Genomic DNA, 20,624 nt, shown 5'->3' with positions numbered 1-20,624 from the left:
GGCACAGAGTTCTGTTCCTAGAAGTCTTCTGGAACATTTAACACAGGACAGAGGTCCTCCAACTGACCTTCTTTGGGTACTCTTACATAACTCTAGTCTTCTAAATTGTTTCCTTTACCCAAATTGTCAACACTGCTTTCCAAAACACATTTGTCACCTACTTCCTACTCTGCCTTTTGTCAGCTTCTCAATGGCACCCCACTCCAGTACTCTTGCCTGGAAAATCCCATGGGCGGAGGAACCTGGTAGGCTGCAGTCCATGGGGTCGGTGAGAGTCTGACACGACTGAGCGACTTCACTTTGACTTTTCACTTTTATGCATTGGAGAAGGAAATGGCAACCCACTCCAGTGTTCTTGCCTGGAGAATCCCAGGGACGGGGGAGCCTGGTGGGCTGCCGTCTATGGGGTCACACAGAGTCGGACACGACTGAAGTGACTTAGCAGCAGCAGCAAAGTTGTATTAATACAGACTGTGTATTTCTTTGTTGTAAAGCGCTATACAGATCTACTTTTTAAACTATCAGTATGGATATAAATTTGTGGGGATTTCCACTTACCATTTTTAAAGCATCTTTACAGGTTTCGATATAGTCCATTAGTAATTCTGATAGAGATGTAATAAAATATTGTATAACATTTAACTATAAACCTATAGAATGAACCTCTAGGTTGTTTCTAGTTATTCTGGATTTTAAATAGAACTATGAAAGTGAAGTGAAAGTGAAGTAGCTCAGTCGTGTCCGAACCAGGCTCCTCCGTCCATGGGATTCTCCAGGCAAGAATACTGGAGTGGGTTGCCGTTTCCTTCTCCAGGGGATCTTCCCAACCCAGGGATTGAACCCAAGTCTCCTACATTGCAGGCAGACACTTTAACCTCTGACCCACCAGGGAAGCGGGGGTGGGAAGCATGTTTTTACTAATAATTTCAATTTAGTGATTTACTGTTATTCCTTCCTTATGCATGTTTAATACACAGCTAATAAAGTTAACCTAGTTACCAGGTTAACTGTTAACTACTAAGACCACAGCTAAATCCTCTGGTCTGTTCCCGAAGGAACACATATTATCATATTACAAGAGAATAATACAGTAATAACAGGCTCTATTTATAGGACTACTGTAAAGTAAGGACTTAAAATAGTGCCTGACACAAAAGCACTAAAGTGTTTAACTGCCATCTCCAGGACAAGGCCAAACTCAATAATCTCACACATCATACTCCAACTTCCCACCTACTTCTCTGGACTCAATGGTTGAAGACAGACCTAAATGAGAGGGAAGAACAGGGAGAAGATACAAGAGGGTGCAATTCTATGGATAATTCAAGAGTGACTCAGGTCCAAACAAATCACCAGGCAAACAAATGTATATTCACACACCACAAGGGTACATTTCGTATCCTGGAAACATTATCTCTGGTTTTTAAATAGCTATAGTTAAGAGCACAATATAGGAAATTGAAAGGAATGCTTTCAAAAAGAACATGAAAAGACACATGCAATGATCTATACTGGCTTTATGGCTTCAGGTTACATTTCTGCAAAGTATGGACAACTGGGTAAATTTCTGGTTGGTGTAGACAGACTGGTTTTATTTCTTTTATCATCACCTCTTCACAGAACTAAAACAAGCAATCAAAACTATTTTCCAAATTCCTTTTTCCTCCCATATGATCATAACCCACCCTGACCCTGCTGAAATGTTTCTCTGCTTCTTCATCCTTCCATTCCTTCATAACCTAGTGTGGAGACAAGAGCAGCAACAGGCCTCTCTGCCAGCATCCTAAGAGCAACGCAAATACTAAGCATCATGAAGCCCAAAGTTAAACACAAGTGGTCACTGCTCTGCACCACCCCTTGCTAGGGAAAAGGTAAGTTCCAAAGCTTCAAGTTTCAACCATCCCAGGTAAGGTTTTACTCTCTGTAACAACAGCCATCTACTTAATTGTCCTCTCTTTGATGCAAAACGATAAAAAAAAACTGAGAAAGAAATGGAAATTAAAGGAGGGAGAGATAAATGAGAGATTGGGATCGACATATTCACACTACTATATATAAAATAAATAACTAATAAAATCTTACTGTATAGCACAGGGAACTCTACTCAATACTCTGTAATGGTCTTTATGGGAAAATCTAAAAAACAGTAGATGTATGTACACGTGTAACGATTCACTTTGCTGTGCAGCAGAAAGTAACACAACATTGTAACTCAAATACACTCCAATAAATTTTTTTTTAAATCATTTCAATATATTCTAAGACTTTTAGTCCTGTTCCACAGGCACAAAAGACTCAAAATAAGAATTACCAAGTTATAAAATTGGTTACCAACTGTACAATTTACAGTACTTTAAAATGTAACTTACAGCTGAGTGCCATCAACTTTTTCAACCCATTTCTTTGCCTAAACATATTCCTGTAATTTAAAAAATTCAGACATTCCTACTGCTTGTTCTTGGTGCCAGATTGCTTTTTCCAAGTTGTTAGAGCAAATATTACACATTTGATTTGCTATAAAATTTAAATCAGGATTATTCCACTGCTTTAGTTAATTTCCCAAAAGGACAGCCTAAATATGTTGCTTTATAATTCAATATATCCCAAATCCTAATAATCCCTTTATTTACTGAGATTTGTATGATTAATGTAAAAATGGCTGGTTTTCAGGTAGGAAGAAGGGGAGTTACAGTATTTTTAATAACCACTAGGAACATGTATTTAAAGCATAAACAAATGTCTACAATGTGTTCAGTATCACATCTCAGTTACATTCTTCTTCATTAACTGATATCAGTAATACACTGTAAAATGTCATATACTGACTAATTTTTATTTTGGGCTCTGAGTAGCACAGTCTTCTTTGCTTAAACTAAATATGGTAGATTTGCTGGCTTCCAGTCAAGGTACTTTTTTCTCCGCTTTGTGCCTTGGAACTACAAACTGTAAAAATTTCAGCTTTTTGAGTAATCCTCATCTTTTGAGGTTGGGTTTGATTACTGGAACCATCTAAAATCTAACTGGAGCCAAATCCTGAAAAGAGGGTGAGTGACTAAGACAGACAGTGCAGATACAGGTAAAGTATGAAGAGCAGCAGTGACCCTATGAAGTTAAACTCTCATGTGGCATATGAACTTGTCTCCTCGGGGAAATTCCGTCCATGTATTGGGGGAAAAAAAAAAACCATGGAAGTCACCAAAGTACCAACAGAATCAGCGCCTACTGACACATAAATTCTCACTGCTTTATGGCTTAATTATGCATCTCTGTATGAAATGTCAAAACAGTAATTCAAAGCTAACAAACCGTGCTTCAATTATTTAGTACTATGCATAAAATAACAAGTATTTACTAAGTAAGTTAAATACCAAATTAACCATTTGGCAACTGCCCATATCAAAATATACAGCATACTTCCCTCCCTTCATCAAAGTGTCCTTTGATGACTCGAGTTCTCATTTGGAGTCAGGTATGACTTATTGTTTCAGTTTCCTCATCTGTCAAGTAGGGACAGCAGTAGTGTCCGCCTTAGGGAACTGCAGCAGAGATTAAAGCGAGAGTACAGGTGAAGAGCTTGCAACAGTGCCGGCACATTGCAGGCGCTCAGTAGAGGGCTGTCTTATTGTGCGGGCTTATACCATCATTTCATGAGTATGGAGTACCTACCACACACTGCTAAAGGTCCTGAGAAACCAATCAGAGAAGATAGTAACTAATACTGTCCTGAGTGCGAATGAAGTGCCGAGGGGTTTTCACACATTCTCTTAACTCCCCACCATTTAAGCTCCCACAGTAACATTAGGGTGAAAATGCTCTGTAAGCTAGCTCTGCTACAATCTTTCCCCTTCAGCCTTATGAACCACGTCTTCAAAAATGTTCCCCTTGCTTTCTATGTCAGCTTACTGTCATGACTTCCTACCATTTTGAAGATACGCCACGTTACCAACCAATGCTCATTCCCTGGCTTTCTCGTTTCTCTTCTTGTTTCTTTCTTTTGGTGATCTTAATCCTGTTTCATAATTTCAACTATATGTTGAAATCAAAAAAACAAGAAGAGATTTTTAAAGACAAGTCCAATCTCTTTTAACACAAAAGTAATTTGAAATTAGAGAAAAGCTGAATGACCTGTCCAAGTTTAAGGCCGATGACACTAATCTAAAACTCTCTTCTGTAAATCCTATAAACTACCAGGAGAATATCATCACCAGCAAACATTCAGTACAGCTTAGAACCGACCCCTTTCAAAACATAACCACAGGCTTGCCTTACATTTCTTTTGTATCCCCCTTTACAAACCTATGCCTGAACATTTTTAAAAAAGAAACAAAAAACTAACAGAATGAGAATGATATTGCTTCTATTTCAGCAAACAGTGTTTGTTGAACACTATCATAAATATCTTAATCATACAGGGCTTCCCTGGTGGTTCAGCTGGTAAAGAATCTACCTGAAATGCAGGAGACCCTGGTTTGATTCCTGGGTCAGGAAGATCCCCTGGAGAAGGGACAGGCTACCCACTCCAGTATTCTCAGGCTTCCCTCGTGGCTGAGATGCCAAAGAATCTGCCTGCAATGTGGGAGACCTGGGTTTGATCCCTGGGTTGGGAAGATCCCCTGGAGAAGAGAACGGTTACCCACTCCACTATTCTGGCCTGGAGAATTCCATGGACTATATTGTCCATGGGTTCACAAGGAGTTGGACACAACTGAGCGACTTTCACTCACCATAGGGTTAAGTTCTAGAAATACTATAAGGCTTTATCAACAAATGAAAGCACATACAACTTTACAAAATCCATGGAAGACAGACATCCAAAAAAGTCTCAACTTCCTCACATACGGAATGAGGAAATAAAGGCAATAATGGAACTTACCTGATAGAGCTAAACATTTATAAAATCCATCTTATCTAGTGAAAACTCAAATATTAGGGTATGTGATAGAAAGTTTATATTAGATTACCAAAGTACACTTCAATAGTGAATTCATTCAACAAGGTATTATACAGCATGCAAAGATATGATTAATTCCTAACTTCAAGGAACTTATCATTCATTTAAACAGTTGCGAAAGTGTGTTAGTTGCTCAGTTGAATCAGACTCTTTGCAACCCCATGGACCATAGCCTGCCAGGCTCTTCTGTCCATGGAATTTTCCAGGCAAGAATACTGGAGTGGGTTGCCATTCCCTTCTCCAGGGGATATTCCTAACCCAGGGATTGAATCCAGGTCTCCCACATTGCAGGCAGATTCTTTACCATCTAAGCCAACAGTTGTGAAAAACACATACTAATCTGATTCTAGTGATCTGGAAAATGACTGAACAAGGTAAAAACTATTAAAAGATTCTGGAAAATAAGCTTACCTAAACAAATGAATTTAAGAACATGAATTCATCTATTCCAAGCTTGAATTTTCATAAAAAGATATTTCTAGGTATTAAAATTTCAAAGACATCATGGTCTTTCAGTGTCCAAAAGAGGATTCCAAACTCAAAAGCTAAAATTTCTCAATTTTCATAGACTTTCATACAGTTTATTAGTATTTTTAAAACAAAAAATTTATATAAAGAATGAACTCCTAGTTAATGCCACACTATATATACATTATATATATATATATATATTTTTTTTTTTTTTTAATTTCTTGACTGAGCCACATGACATGTGGGATCTTAGGCCCTCAACCAGGGATCAAACCCACACCCCTTGCATTGGAAGTGCGAAGTTTTAACCCACTGGACTGCTAGGAAAGTCCCAATGCCACACTATTTTAAATAAATATTGCAAATGTATTCCTAAATCACATAAATGAACCTTTACATAAACTGTGTCTTTAGTTTTATATATAAACTAATATATATATTTTATATATAAACAAATATATATATTTTATATATATAGTTTATATATAAAACTGCCTATATATATATATATGAATAATTTTAAAAACTTAAAATATTTAGAATACGTCCAAAACAGTGTGAGGAGAGGGGAATATTTACATCTTGCCATTCATGTTACCACTCTTTTAATCAGGTTTCCATCTTCGAGAGGACAGTTCTTTTACTTATAAAGCAGGTGGTACTTTTTAATCATATAAGAAGCTTCCAGTTTCAAGAAAATTTTGATGTTCTTTTCCTTGCTATCAGATTATAGAGGATGAATGGCTTGAAACTGCTATTGTAATTACATGCCTTCTGTTGTCTCATCATTTAGGGTATAAAGGAGGGGCTGTAAGACTTGGAATTGGAAGCATACTGCCTGCCATCATTTCTCAGCAATTTATCCCACCAGACCCAAGGATTACTGGATTAGAAGGTTTTATCAAAATCTGTACAATTTCTCAGAACACGAGCCAAGCAACAAGGCCTGAGTATAAGAAGAGAATCATACTAGAGGTGGGTAATATTTGCCAGCCAGATTAAAAATGCCATAGAACTGACATTTCTATTATGTTACTCCTCTTACTGTAGGTTTTTATTTAGAACAAGACACTCGACACTTGGGAAATCAAGATGGTGGAGAATTAGGACATGGAGTTCACTTCTTTCCACAGTACATCAAAAACTCATCTACAAGTGGAACAATTCACACAGAACAGAATATATACTGAACACTGGTTAAAAAAAAAAAAAAGTCATGCAACAGTTTCATTTTGCTATTTTTACAGAACAGAGTTTAGCATCAGACAGAGCTGGATTATACACTATCTGACCTTAGGCAAGTCACTTGCCCCCGCTTCAGAGCCTCAGTTTCCACTGTGTGTATACAGTAGGATTCAACAATAGTAACCACTGCTGACACTCTAGAAGAAGAAAATCCTTGATCTTCAAGAATCAGTAGAATCTACAAGTTCTAATTAGAACCTGAAGGTAGGGAGCATTCCAAGGAAGCGCTCAAAATTAAAGACTGTGCTTGATTTCTTAAAAGTTGTTCATACTTATTCATTATAGAATAACTTCATAACTCATATTCATATGTGGAGAAATTAAGAGCATCAGCCATGAAATTAAAAGACGCTTGCTCCTTGGAAGAAAAGCTATGACAGACAGACAGCATATTAAAAAGCAGAGACATTACTTTGCCAATAAAGGTCCGTCTAGTCAAAGCTATGGTTTTTCCAGTGGTCATGTATGGATATGAGAGTTGGACCATAAAGAAGGCTGAGTGCTGAAGAATTGATGGTTTTGAACTGTGCTGTTGGAACAGACTCTTGAGAGTCCCTTGGACTGCAAGGAGATCAAACCAGTCAGTCCTAAAGGAAATCAATCCTGACTATCCATTGGAAGGACTGATGCTAAAGCTCCAGTACTTTGGCCACCTGATGCAAAGATCTGACTCGTTAGAAAAGACCCTGATGCTGGGAAAAGATTGAAGGTAGGAGGAGAAGGGGATGACAGAGGATGAAATGGTTGGATGGCATCACCGACCAGATGGACATGAGTTTGAGCAAGCTCCAGGAACTGATGATGGATAGGAAAGCCTGGCGTGCTGCAGTCCATGGGGTCACAAAGTCAGACATGAATGAGTGACTGAACAACAACAACAATTTCAAGGAAAAAACTTAAAAAAAAAAAGAATCACTAGACTCTAAAGGTATAAATGATATACCTCATCATGGCTTATATAATGATCCAGCATTTGGACTGACAATCTGTAATAATTTATGTTTCAGTAAGTATTTGCTATATACCATGTGAACTTTCCCATCCTTAAATTCAATTTAACTTCATATTAGATAACAAGATCCAAGAGGTAGGTTAAGGTTAGGGAGAGTAAAGGAAGTTCACCAAACCTAATTAAAAATGAAATGCAACACAAGAAATCCAGAATTTCATTGACAGAACTGTTCAAACTCTGTATGTTTCAGAAGTTGAGGGTGTTTATTAAAATGAGATAGTCCAAGCTGTAACTCACAGAGTCACACATCCCATGTTAGTATACAAACTAACAACCATGTCTCAGGGAGAAGGAAAGCTGGGTGCATTTCAAGACCAGGAACAAATACCATGCTTTTAACAGATATGTATATATGTATACTGTACTGAATACTGGTAGTGAATGCTTTAATAAAAATACAAATGGCACTGTTAAAACTGTCCTTGGTGGAGGAGCAGCTTCATAACCTGGGTCTACACTTTATGAAAAGATTTCATTCAGTAGTTAATTAGCTTATTATTATTGGAACTCTGTACTACTACTAGCTGGATAGCAGCTACAAAACTTACTGAACACTAAGATTTTGGAATTCAGTAGTAAGTAATAAAAATACTATTTAATAACATACCAATAACAACAGCCACAACAGCAACCAACACTGAGGAACTTTGTGTTTTCTATAAACATGCTCTCATTTAATCCTTTCAATAATCTCATCAAGTATCTACTATCATCCCCAATATAAGATAAAGAAACCCTCCAGGAAACACTCTTAGTTACTGTGTTGTGTTCTGGATAACCAAATCTGAAAGGCCATAACACTGCCTCGGTGCATTATCAGAAATCCTGAACACCTATATCTTATTTTGGTTTTATATTCACGTTTTTCTTTTGTTATTGCTCTCTCTTATATGAATTTTTCTAAATGGCTGTGATGAAGTCACATATGTAACTTGCCTGAGTGAGAAATAAACAAAACAGAACCAAAGAACATGGTCAACAATTACCTTGAATACATTAAACAAAATCTTTACCTTCTGGTAAAGCGTGATTTCTTCTACTGCACTTCCTTTCTCTAAGATTAAACTCAGTTTTTCCACTATAATGTAAGCATACACACAAATCCATTTATGCCAAAGTGGGATCCTATTCCATCCTTGTATTTTCAACAGTGTTAACTAGGCAATCACTTTGAAAATATTATTACAAGTATTCTTAAATGGTGAATAATAACAATATTTAAATTCTGGATTGAAATCAAAGAAGGAATAAGAAGAAAAGAATAGGTAATTTGTTACAAGTTGTGACAAACAGAAAATCACTAATACTTTTAAAATGCAGCTACAAGAGAGCATGTATCAACTAGGAAAATGGGATTTTTAAGCAAAAGCTAAGTATAAAAATGTCTTTAAAAGTTTTTCAAGTATATAAAAGTGGAGATAGTTTCATGCATGAAAACAGTATCCAATGATAAAGGTAGAAAGAAATAGTTAATATTCTACTACGCAAATCAGCATTTTTAGGTGTCAGCAAAAGGCACATATTAAATAACCCAGTGGAAAAAACATTAGGAAAACTAGGATAGCTAGAGGCTAAAATAATTTTCTGTTCTATTTTCTGTAACTAACATCTGATTTCGACTTCGACTTTATAATAAGGGTTTTTGCCTTTGTTACTACTGTTGTTCTTGTGTGTTCTTTTTAATGATAGTGATGATGTTCCATATGTAACTTGCCTGAGTGGGAAATGAAAGGAACAGAACCAAAAGGATCCTCTGGAGGATGGTTATATGGAGCAGAAAGTGGCTCTACATTCTTATCTGAGGCTGCTCTTTCCTCGAGCCTGTCTGCAAAAATAAGATGAACAAAACAAAAAATAAAATAAAAACAAAATGATCTTTAAATTTTAAAAAAAGTGGCACACAGTACAAATAAAAGTGAAAATTAAGCAAAGCAACAGCCTTCTTGAAAAATATGAGATTCAAAGTTCATTTGTTTAAGTATCAGGGGGTAGTCCTGAGTTTAAATATGTATCTGTTTCTACAAAGGCAAGTTTAACAAAATAATCACAGTGCTAGATTTCACTAAATATAATTAACCTAACAAATAACTTAGGTTGACTTATTTAAACAACAGTTATCTTTTAACTTGTAACATATTAGGTCTGAAGTTAAACCCCAATTATTAAACAAAGACATATTTGGCAAACTTTCTCTAAAAATACACACAGAAAAAAAACAGTCATTTATTCATAAAAGAGATAAATCATATTTTTCAATAGCAATAAAATATAATTCACTGTATGTTAATTTGTGTTACTGTTCATTTCTCATATTACTTGGTTAAACCATCCTCATACATACAAATATATAGACATTTCTCTACTAAATTAAAAGACTTAACAGAATTCATTTTTTCCATTCAATAAATAGCTGAGCATCTAGTATGTGCCAGGCACTGTTCTAGAGCATGGGCATACAACAGCAAACAAAAAGAAGACTCCTGCCCTCATGGAGGTTACATGCTAGCATGGAAGAACGACTAATAAGAAAGAAACACGAGGAATACCGACTTAAAAACAAAGTGAGAGAGAAATATGTAGAGCACGATAAAAGGAAATAAGGGAGCAGGCACAGGTTGCAGTAATAAATAGAGTGAATGGAGTGATGCCAACAGGTGCCTGGTGAGAAAAGATTCCCAGGAGGTGGAAGTGGATTCCTGGGAAAGAACAGACAGGCAGAGAAAGTGCCAGAGCAGAGGCTCAAAGGTAGAAGCAGGTCTGGTATGTGTGAAGATTTAGTGTATCCTGATTCCCTAGTAGTGATTATTTTTCCCTGCCCTTAAACTCTGCACAACCCAGGCACTTTATCAGTTGACAACTTCTGGATTTCTGTAAAATGTCTCTTTATCCTCTGATTCCTGATAATCAGATCCATTCTACCCTTACAGATATTTTAAGCATTCCCAGGACTATTCTTTTCATGTTTGAGGAATTCTGTGGGTAAACTGGCTTCTTCCCAGGCCAGGTGGCTCAACAGTAAAGAATCTGCCTGCCAGTGCAGGAGAAGCAGGAGACATGGATTCGATCCCTGGGTCGGGAAGATCCCCTGGAGAAGCAAACAGCAATCCACTCTGGTATTCTTGCCTGGAAAATTCCATGGACAGAGGAACCTGGTGGGCTACAGTCCATGGAGTTGCAGAGTCAGCCAGGACTAATCGTCCGCACACATGCGCACACACACACACAATGGGTAAACTATGCTGATTTCATGTGAGTTCTAAGGGATGGCAGGAGGGGAGGGGAAATCCAGATCGAATTAGACTTCTCTAAAAAGACTATTAACTGCAGAGTGAGGTAAAAAGCCCCAAGTTAAAGCAGCAATCTCTTAGGACAGTGCTTCTCAAATTTAATGTGCATTCTAAACACCTGGGGAGTTGTTAAAATGCAGATCAGACTGGGTGGTTCTGCAATGGATCTTGAGATTCTCAATTCAACAGGCTCCCAGATGCCAGGACACTGCTGGTCCAGAGAGTGCAGGTTTGAGAAGACAAGGCCCTAAAGTCTGAGGTATTTTGAAAATACTTAATTATTGCTATGGACAACTGACCCTTGGAACACCTTTATGATATAATTATCAGTTTTATGGCTAAAACTAAGTCTATTAATATACACATGAAACTTCAGGTTGTTTAAATTTTTACTTAAAATTTTGAATGAAACACTAATATTTTAAGGCAACAAACCTGACAACTGATTTATGTACAAATAAAACTTTCAAAACTCAAGAGGTTATTTTCAAATCCAATATAGAAATAGAAAGCAATGAAAATTCAATTTAGATGTTCTTTTTCAAAATAGTCATTGTATCCTTAATTCAGGAAATCAGTAACAAATGCTGTTTGTACTATGAAAAAAATATAAAGGCTACCATGTAGGAGTAATATTTTTTTATATATGGGGTCCCCACAATTTAAAATATGAAGATACTGTTCTGTACAAAGTTCATGTATCCAATTATTTCAAAACAGGAAGCAGAATAAACTCACTATCAAGTGAATCATGTTCTCATTGTTCCACAAAATAGGATAAATTTTTCCAAGAAGGATTTTTTTTTTTTAATCATTTAGATTTCTAAAGTTCTCATGATAATCTGAATCCCAGGGCACAACTATGTATAAATAAAAACTAATGAAATGGTATGTAGAGTTACTTTTCAAATACAGTCACCCCTAAAATGTATTTAAGCTCCATTTTCAAAGAACTTTTGTTTTCTTTTTCTGAATTGTTTTCTTTTCATTAGAGTAAAACTTAAGCTTGATTTGTAACTTACCTCTTCCTGCCTTCCCAAAATATTTGTGCTGAATGAAGACAGCATTTTTTCAAGAATTTTAATAGATACAGATGGCAAAAATAGACAATTTTAAAATTTTAGAATCAAATTATATTCCATAATATCATCAGAAAAATGAATATACTCTAAAAAGTTAGTTCAACAGCTTATATGGATGGATAATGGCTTGAACAGCCAAAAGGTTAAAGAATAACATTTAAAAGTAGAGTCATCATCTCATACTTTGACACCATTCTAATATGCCTGAAAAGTTCTGTTATTCTGCCCTAAAAGAACAGCAATAGGTCTGAATCAGGTTAAAATGGTGAGAGGTAATGTTTTACCACAAACTAAGTTTATATACTGATACTAATATCTACTTCATACTGTGGCTTCAGTCAGAGAAAAAAAACGCACATTCAGTAGAATACGCAAAGGAGCCACAGACTTTAGTTTTTTCGACTCTTCCTTTTAGTTATTTTGATGCAATTTTAAACAGAAATAAACAATAAATCCATAAACAAGAAAATATATCATCAAGTATTACTTGTAATTAATGTGTAGAGCTACACGACTATTCAAAGGCAAGTTAAATTTTCCCAAAGCAAACACCCATATTCTAATCAGTGCTTAATGTATTAAAGATTATGACAATTGGATTTCTAAAGTTAACATATGAATCTGAATGTTTTGATACAAAAGACCATGAAAAATACAAGTTTAAATTTTAAAAAAATATTGAGACTAGCTTTATCAATAATGCTTAATTTCAATGTAATATTTTGGTCTTAAATAGGAACAGGTTAAAAATCCCAAACCATAAATACTGTTATACTGAAAGCAAAAGCAAGAAGATTTTGACTCATATTTTATGTTAACTCCCTTGGCCAGGTGGATTCCACTGTTTTCTTAAAAATGATTAAAAAAACGGGTTTTTAAATTACCAATTATGAATATCTTAGAATTATAACATCTCAAAATTTTAGAATTACTGCCTGCAAAATACAAGTAGAGTATTTCCTAGACAGTACATCTTTTTTCTTTTTTTTCAAAATAAATAACCACATACTATTTTAAAAATAAAACTTCAAATGGCAATGTTTTATTCTGAACAATCATTATATGGGCAATGCCAGTATTTTTAAGGTCCAAACATAAAAGTATTCAGTTTCTCACTGGAAAGCTTTCATAAGCCAAATATAAAAAATCTTTAAAAAGACTTTGAAAATTTGTTGATAAATATCTGTGCTGATAAAAAAGATAAATTTGGCATTTCACATTCATTGGTAATTTATTTCTTCAATTTGGAAAATGTTGATAGAGACAGAGGAACCAACCAGTAATGACCAACAATCATTTTCCACTACACCATTAGTGTACTGAAACTCAAGGTTCTAGAAGAGATCCATCTGTGTAATTTAAATCTTATCAAGTAGATCAAATATTAGATACCTTATTGCTTTTGAGTGAAAGGAGTGCTAACGATGACTCAGCTTTACAATTAAGTCAAATGCGGGAGGAAATCTTTCTGAACTATATTCTATACATTACTGATTTCTTCATAAACTTTATTAAAGACATTTCACTTTTTTTGAAGCCCATTACTGTGCCTATCAATTATTAGAAGCTTCCCTGGTGGCTCAGTTGGTAAAAAATCTGTCTGCAATGCAGAAGACCTAGGTTAGATCCCTGGGCTGGGAAGATCCCCTGGAGAAGGGAATGGCAACACACTCCAATATTCTTGCCTGGAGTAGTCAATCTCTTTCCATGCTGTCATAAATCACTTCTGCTGTTGACATGTTTGCCCACAAAACCCCTTCCATTTGTTTTTTTAATTGCCAGCTGAGAAACCTGACAGCTTAGATATAATTTTTAAATGCTTTTTATAGAAAAATAACCTCAGAAATAAGACCCCAAAGACTTACACAGAAGGTAAAAAAAGTGGAAGTGGCATTTATGGAGTGCAGACTATTGAACCTTCTTGACAACCCTATGAGATAAGCATCATTATAACCAGTTTAGAAATGAGCAAGTGAACAGCAGTTAAGTAACTTTACAGAGTTACACCTAGTTAAATGGCACGGCCAGGTATCAGAATTCATGCTTTCTGCTGCTATGTGCTAACTTAAGTAAATCATCCTTGTGACAATGAGTTCAATAGCTCAGGAACCATCTAGGCGGTTTTCCAAATGGCTGAGTTGTTTCCAAGTCTGACCTTTAGATAAAGTTCCTCCTGCACTTTCATTTGGAACCTAATATCTTTTCATAACTAATACTGCAGTGAACTCTCTCTTTGGCATACACATGTATACAAATACAAACACAAATTACACATGTGAGCAGACCTTTAAGTTTGAAAGCAAATATTTAGCTGGTTAAGAGTTTTACAAGCTAAATCCAATTTTTATGAAGTATATACCTGTATGCCATTCCTGCCTGTGCAAAGTAACTAACACGTGGTGTTATCATAAATTCTAGGGAGCTTAGAGTAACATTTTTATGAGGTATAGAATAATGTGAATACTTTACCCATTCCATAAACTGATTGATGTTTTTAAAACAGTGTGGACAGGAGTTTTCACCCAAAGAGTAGAAAATACTGATTTAGCAAACCTTTATTACTATCCTGCTTAGAATACATTAAAATGAATACTTTAATTTTATCTTTTGCTTTAAAAATAATCCTGTAAGTTACAATGATTGGTTACCCCCTATATCTCCCTACCATCTCTCTAAAGGAAAGAGATACTTTTCTTTTTTAAAAACCCTGCTTTTTAGCCAACTCAACATAAATTGTAGGAAAAATGCCAAACAAAAAATGTTGTGGTTTAAAAATAATTTTTTTAATGAAAAAATGTAAATTGGTTTTACCAAAGTTAACAAACCTTTATTAAAGGCTCAGAACTCATTTTTATATCTGTATTTAATCAATTTAATTTTTCATAATCATATAACCAATAAGTAAAATACAAATTTAAATTCCAAACAACTATTCTTACATGAATTCAGGGCATTTATAAACTTTAACATAAAATATATATCAATTTGAAACAAAGTACTTCACCTAATAAATGTTCTCATAAGGCCAGCTACCGAAAACAAAATAGAAACTAGGAACTGTAACTAATGACCTTTTCACATGCAAAATGGGGAAAAACACTTGGCACAGGCACTCATGCGCACACACACACCCAAGACTCAGAGAACTGATAATTAAAATTTCAGGAGCGAGTTTTCACTACTGTTTCGCAAGCTCCTCAAAACACTCCACATATCTCTTTTCCAAAAAATAATTTCTAATATATGTACGGTGAGGTTTGACAAATGTATTAGGTAGTTTAATAAAAGGCAATGACTGCAAGTAAAAACATTGAGATATCTGATATAAGATGGAAAAGAATTTATTTCACTTTTGCCATACCAGGATAACAAAGCAGCCCTTTTATGTCACCACTCATTCAAAGGGCATTACAAAACATTAACATAATGTAGTAGCCCATGTTTTCTTTCAGGCACTTTCAAAGGGCATCTCAGACCCACAAAATCTTCTAATGAGTGTGCAAGAAAACAGAGCTGCAAAATGATTAGTAAGGCAAGATACTAATGTCTCCCTTTTTATTTGAACATTAACTTTCCATTTTTTGGAGGTTTCTGAATTAACATTCAAAGATATACAGTATTTAAGTGTTAGGAATCAACATATTATCAGTAATCTTAGGTTTAATAGCTACCATCAAGCAACTGATTTCTAATGCACACAAGATAGTATGATAGTATATGTAAAAGAAGATGGCCTGAATTTTGCCCTCAAATGCGCAAAAAGAATTTTCTCTTTACCATCCCAAAACAGTCTTTGGCCTTGCTGAATAATTACAGAGCTGTTATTTTACTGTGAAGCAAAATAAGCCTTCAAGTGTCCCTTACTTGATCTGAGAAGGTCAAATTCTCTGTCCAACAGTTCCTCTTCTGTTAACTTGGAGAAATTGTCCTCTCCAAAAGGATTCCACCCTGACATATCAGGTGGGTTACTGATGTTCTTCTGATTTGTCATATTTGCAACTGCCTCTTTACCAGCAATTGACCTAGAGTAAAAATTAAAAGACGAAAAAAAATTATAACTGAAAACTTTTAAGTGTCCTGGTTCATACTTTATAAATACTTGATAAAGCAAATCATTTTATTATGATGGAGGTGGTAGATAAGGACATGCATTGGGAGAGGGACCACATGGGATTTGAATCACCTCCATAAAGGTCACTAGCTGTTCACCCTTGGGCAAGTTCCTTGACCTCTGTAGGTCTCAACTTCCTCATCTGTGAAACAGAAGAAGCAGTATCTACCTCATAGGGTTACTGAGAAGATTAAATGATTTAATACATGTAAAGCAAAGAGAACATAAATAAATAAGCCTTCAATAAATATTAACTATTATTATCAGAGTGAATAAACCTTAAAGTGAAAATCAGCTGCCATAACAAACAGTACCACTCTAAAATCACTACTTAATAAAGTGATTTTATGCCCTGGTTGTGCTGAGACACCACAATAGCTTTGCTTTTGACAATAATTTTCCTTTTCCTTTTCTTAGCCTTAAATGCTGCTGGATGTTGCTAAGCCTTATCTGCAGATAGCAGTTAGCAGAATTAACAGATGAAAATGGAAAGGAGGACAGAGACGCACAGGGACCAGAGGAGAGGACTAGTAAGAGAAAAGGGGGAACTCGAAAAAAAGATGGGCTCCAAATTCAGGAGCCACTTGAATTGATGAAATGACTCCAACTCCATGATAACACCCATTCCCACAATGATTTCCTTTGTATTCAGTGGAAAAATACTTGCCTATTGGCACTATAAGAGGAGTCCATCATGGGTCCAACCTGAGCTGGAAGTGACGAAGAGTAGGACACTAAGGCTGGGGAGAACTCTTGAGGGGAGGTGAGATACTCTGGTGATGCCTGTGGTTGAGACTGCGGATGCTGAGCGAGCATCTGCTGCTGCAAGAAAGCCTGCTGGTACTGCTGCATCTGAAACAAAACATGCCATCACACAAAACAACACCCAAGGGCGCTAAGCACCATCAGCAGTGCACCTATTTACTTCAGTGCCCCTATTTACTTCATTCCTTCCTTTTAACACTGGCAACAAATCAGAAACTGGAAAATCAACTTTTATCTGAAGGAGCAGCTTCTGCAGAACACTACAACAAGGTAAAATAAATCTATTTAAGAAGCTGTTTATTGTAGTGATCATTCTGTAATATAGACACACAACAAATTATTACATTATCTACCTGAAACTAACATAATCTTATGTCAATTATACCTCAATTTTTAAGAAACTGGAAAGTTAGGCTCACCTAGCAGGATTCAAAAATTCTCCTTTAAATAGTTTAAGAAAAAAACAATACAGTAGTTTAAAGTCACTTGGTATGGTGGTTGCTATAAAAAAAGGTCAAACTATTTCTCTGAAGCAAATGTAATTTTCCTTTGGGCTTCCTTCCTTACTTTTTTTTATTCAACAGACATTTGTCAAATGAAAGAAACATATGACAAGATATCCTGGGTGAGCAGTCATCTCCTTATACTATGAGATAAGAGAAAAATACTATCAGTCAATTATGATCTGCCAAATCCAGGTTCAACCCAATGTAAAACTGCTTGAGCATACATAACTGGCTTTGATAAAATATACGTTCATTAATTAACTTGAGTTAATTCTGAATTATTAAATTCTAGAAAATACTATTCACACTGTGAATCCCAACACTGGAGTGTATACTCCAAAAGCAACCTCTGAAAGTTATGTAACACTTACCATTGCAGGATATTGTGATGCGGAAGGTTGTGGCTGATACACCGAATGCACTAACAACTGCTGCTGAAGCATCTGTTGCTGCTGCACTGCATGCTGATACTGCAATTTGAAAAACAAATTCAGTAATATTACTCATGCCACTTTTGTCCCATAGCCTTTTATTCTGAAGTATTGATCCTACCGTAACAATGACTTGGGTATTCAATAGTCAAACACTAATGTGAAATACCTATAATCAGTAAGTGACTGGAACTTACATCTGCTTATTGGAACTGGTTTCAAAATTATCAATGCAACATAATAGATTCAACTAAAAGCAATTTCCAGCACAGTTTAAGGATGTCTGGAAGAAACCTAAACCCATTTACTAGTTGATGAAGACCCCTGAAGTGATTTGTCTGCAGGAATTATAACGGTAAATTCCCACTCTCCTCTGTCTCCCCTTCAATGATATCTTCTGGCCATCCAATGGCACCCCTATTTAACTCCTCTTCACTCTGGGTCTATCAGTCAAGAGCAGACCACAAGTACACCCATAAGAAGTGTTATGCATACAATTGGCTCAAAAATAGTTCGGGAAATGATAGAAAGATGATAACAACAGCCATTAATATAAAATAGCTTAGTGACACTAGAAATCTGCAGGTTCTGATGAGGCAAAGGACAAAACAGAAGTCAAGGTCATTTTTTTCTATGTCCCTTCTAAATGCTGACCCCCATACACCTACACACATACATAACACACACATAACCCAACACAGGCAAAAGAAAAACATAAAAATAAGAACAAGAATCCAAGACAATGCTACCTCTGAAAGCCTAATACCACCTTTTCAACAACATTATTAGTCTATATATATATATATATATGAACTCAAAACGTAACTCAAAAGATACTGCTCATCATAAACTGCAGTACTTTTTTGTGGTGCCAAATGACTGGGTGAACATTCTTTGCTTCGTAAAGCCAAAATGCAGCCTATTTCCACAGAGCATTCTGAAGTATCTCACAGAATGCAAATAAAATGCATTTTCTTTAATAAGCAGGAAACTGAGCAAACTGTTTATTTCAGTCCACCGTTCAACGTACCCATGATACAAAAGGGAATTCACTGCTTTTTACAATTGGCAAGAATCTCACAGCTATAGAAGCTATATATACAAAAGATACAGATACTTCTGCATCTCAAGTAACAGAATCACCTGCTGCATATAAGCATCCTGAAGAAGCTGCTGCTGCTGGTGAGGATGGCGGTGCTGCAGATGAAGCTGCTGCAGTCTCCAGTCTCCCTGCTGTAGCTGCTGAAGGACTCGATGCTGCTGTGGAGGCTGCTGAGTGGGCCCCTGACCCAGTAAAATCTCAGGGCCATTTCCAGGTTTCAGTGGTCCTAAAAGAGGTTTTCAAAAACTTATATGAATATAATCATGATTTCAAGGGGGTAGGATGGATAGGAAAATTGGAACTGAAATACATACACTATCACGTATAAAACAGATAACTAATGAGAAGCTACTGTATAGCACAGGGCACTCTGCTCAATGTTCTGTGCTGACCTAAGTGAGAAGGACGGCAAAAAAGGGCCGATATATGTACAGGTAGAGCTGATTCACCTCGTTGCATAGCAGAAACTAATACAACACTGCAAAGCAGATATACTCCATTTCATGGAGTAAAAATGAAAACTACTCATGATTTCAATAAAATGGTTGGATTTCAAAACACTCATTTCAGTAGTCATTAACCAAGGCATTATATCCTTATTTTATAGAAACTTCCATATGAATGTAGTCTAAATAGATTATTTACTATAGCAGAAGAATTCATGAAAGTTAATTTGGACAGTTACAACTTATGAACAAGTCGCTATCTTAGAAACACGTCATTTTCCACTCTCTCTCCATGGACACACCAGCCAGGCCAGTTTGAAACGTTCCACATTTCTCAACTGTATGATGAGTCTGAGTCTGCATCCTGAGTCTGCGTGTTTGCTGACAGGATTCTCTAACCAAAATGCCAGTTTCCACACACTGCAACTGTTGTTATCCTTTAAAATTATCTCAAATCTCTCCTCCTTGTTCTTTCATCTAAAGCTTCCACTTGGTTTTATAACATTTATTTCCGCACTGCACACATTAACTGTTTACATGGCTATTTCCTAACTAGTACCCCTGAGAGATGGGGTGAAGTCTTATTATTTATTTTAGCACCCCGAAGAACTTTTTAAATAACAGATATTCAAAATTAAATGCTACTGTAGAAAAATCTACTAACACTGGCTCTTAAATAGGCATTTATTTATAAGCTTTATAAACCGTACCACAGGAAAACCCTACAAATAAACTTCGGAAATAACCTAAAGAGGATGAAATACACAACTTCAAAAGAGGAAATGACGATAATTTCTATATTCTCTTCTAACAAGTTACTGTAAATTCATATGTGACTATTCAATCCTAAGGGGGAAAAGGAGGGAGCATGCAAGGAGAAAGAGAAGAACTCTTTCTCATCAATGTTAATGTCCTCAAACCTCCATAGGCCTTAAATACAGCATCTCTAGGAAGATAGTTTTATGACTATTTCTAACTCTTCTAAAGAAAAGTTATGACCAACCTAGATAGCATATTAAAAAGCAGAGACATTACTTTGTCAACAAAGTTCCGTCTAGTCAAGGCTATGGTTTTTCCAGTGGTCATGTATGGATGTGAGAGTTGGACTGTGAAGAAAGCTGAGCACTGAAGAATTGATGCTTTTGAACTGTGGTGTTGGAGAAGACTCTTGAGAGTCCCTTGGACTGCAAGGAGATCCAAGCAGTCCATCCTAAA

The 20,624-nt window shown here is 36.0% G+C and overlaps 2 protein-coding genes across 2 annotated transcripts in view; one reads left to right on the top strand and one right to left on the bottom strand.

Annotated features, from left to right (window-relative positions):
- Positions 1-4,452, top strand: part of PAQR3 (progestin and adipoQ receptor family member III) — a 40,808-nt gene extending 36,356 nt beyond the window's left edge. The window contains exon 8 of the transcript XR_825773.1: positions 1,744-4,452. The gene's annotated coding sequence lies outside the window, so the exon portion shown is untranslated. The remainder of the gene's footprint in view (positions 1-1,743) is intronic.
- Positions 1-20,624, bottom strand: part of BMP2K (BMP2 inducible kinase) — a 120,073-nt gene that overhangs the window by 11,730 nt on the left and 87,719 nt on the right. The window contains exons 12-16 of the mRNA XM_010845978.1: positions 19,005-19,189; positions 17,802-17,900; positions 16,827-17,011; positions 15,913-16,070; positions 9,394-9,504 (exon numbers count right to left, since the gene is read on the bottom strand). Coding sequence (XP_010844280.1) covers positions 9,394-9,504; positions 15,913-16,070; positions 16,827-17,011; positions 17,802-17,900; positions 19,005-19,189 — 738 coding nt within the window. The remainder of the gene's footprint in view (positions 1-9,393; positions 9,505-15,912; positions 16,071-16,826; positions 17,012-17,801; positions 17,901-19,004; positions 19,190-20,624) is intronic.

This window comes from Bison bison, unplaced genomic scaffold, assembly GCF_000754665.1.
Source record: "Bison bison bison isolate TAMUID 2011002044 unplaced genomic scaffold, Bison_UMD1.0 scf7180017864228, whole genome shotgun sequence".
Lineage (NCBI taxonomy): Eukaryota > Metazoa > Chordata > Mammalia > Artiodactyla > Bovidae > Bison > Bison bison.
The sequence above is the reverse complement of the archived record's forward strand: the minus strand, read 5'-3'. Positions and strand labels throughout refer to the sequence as shown.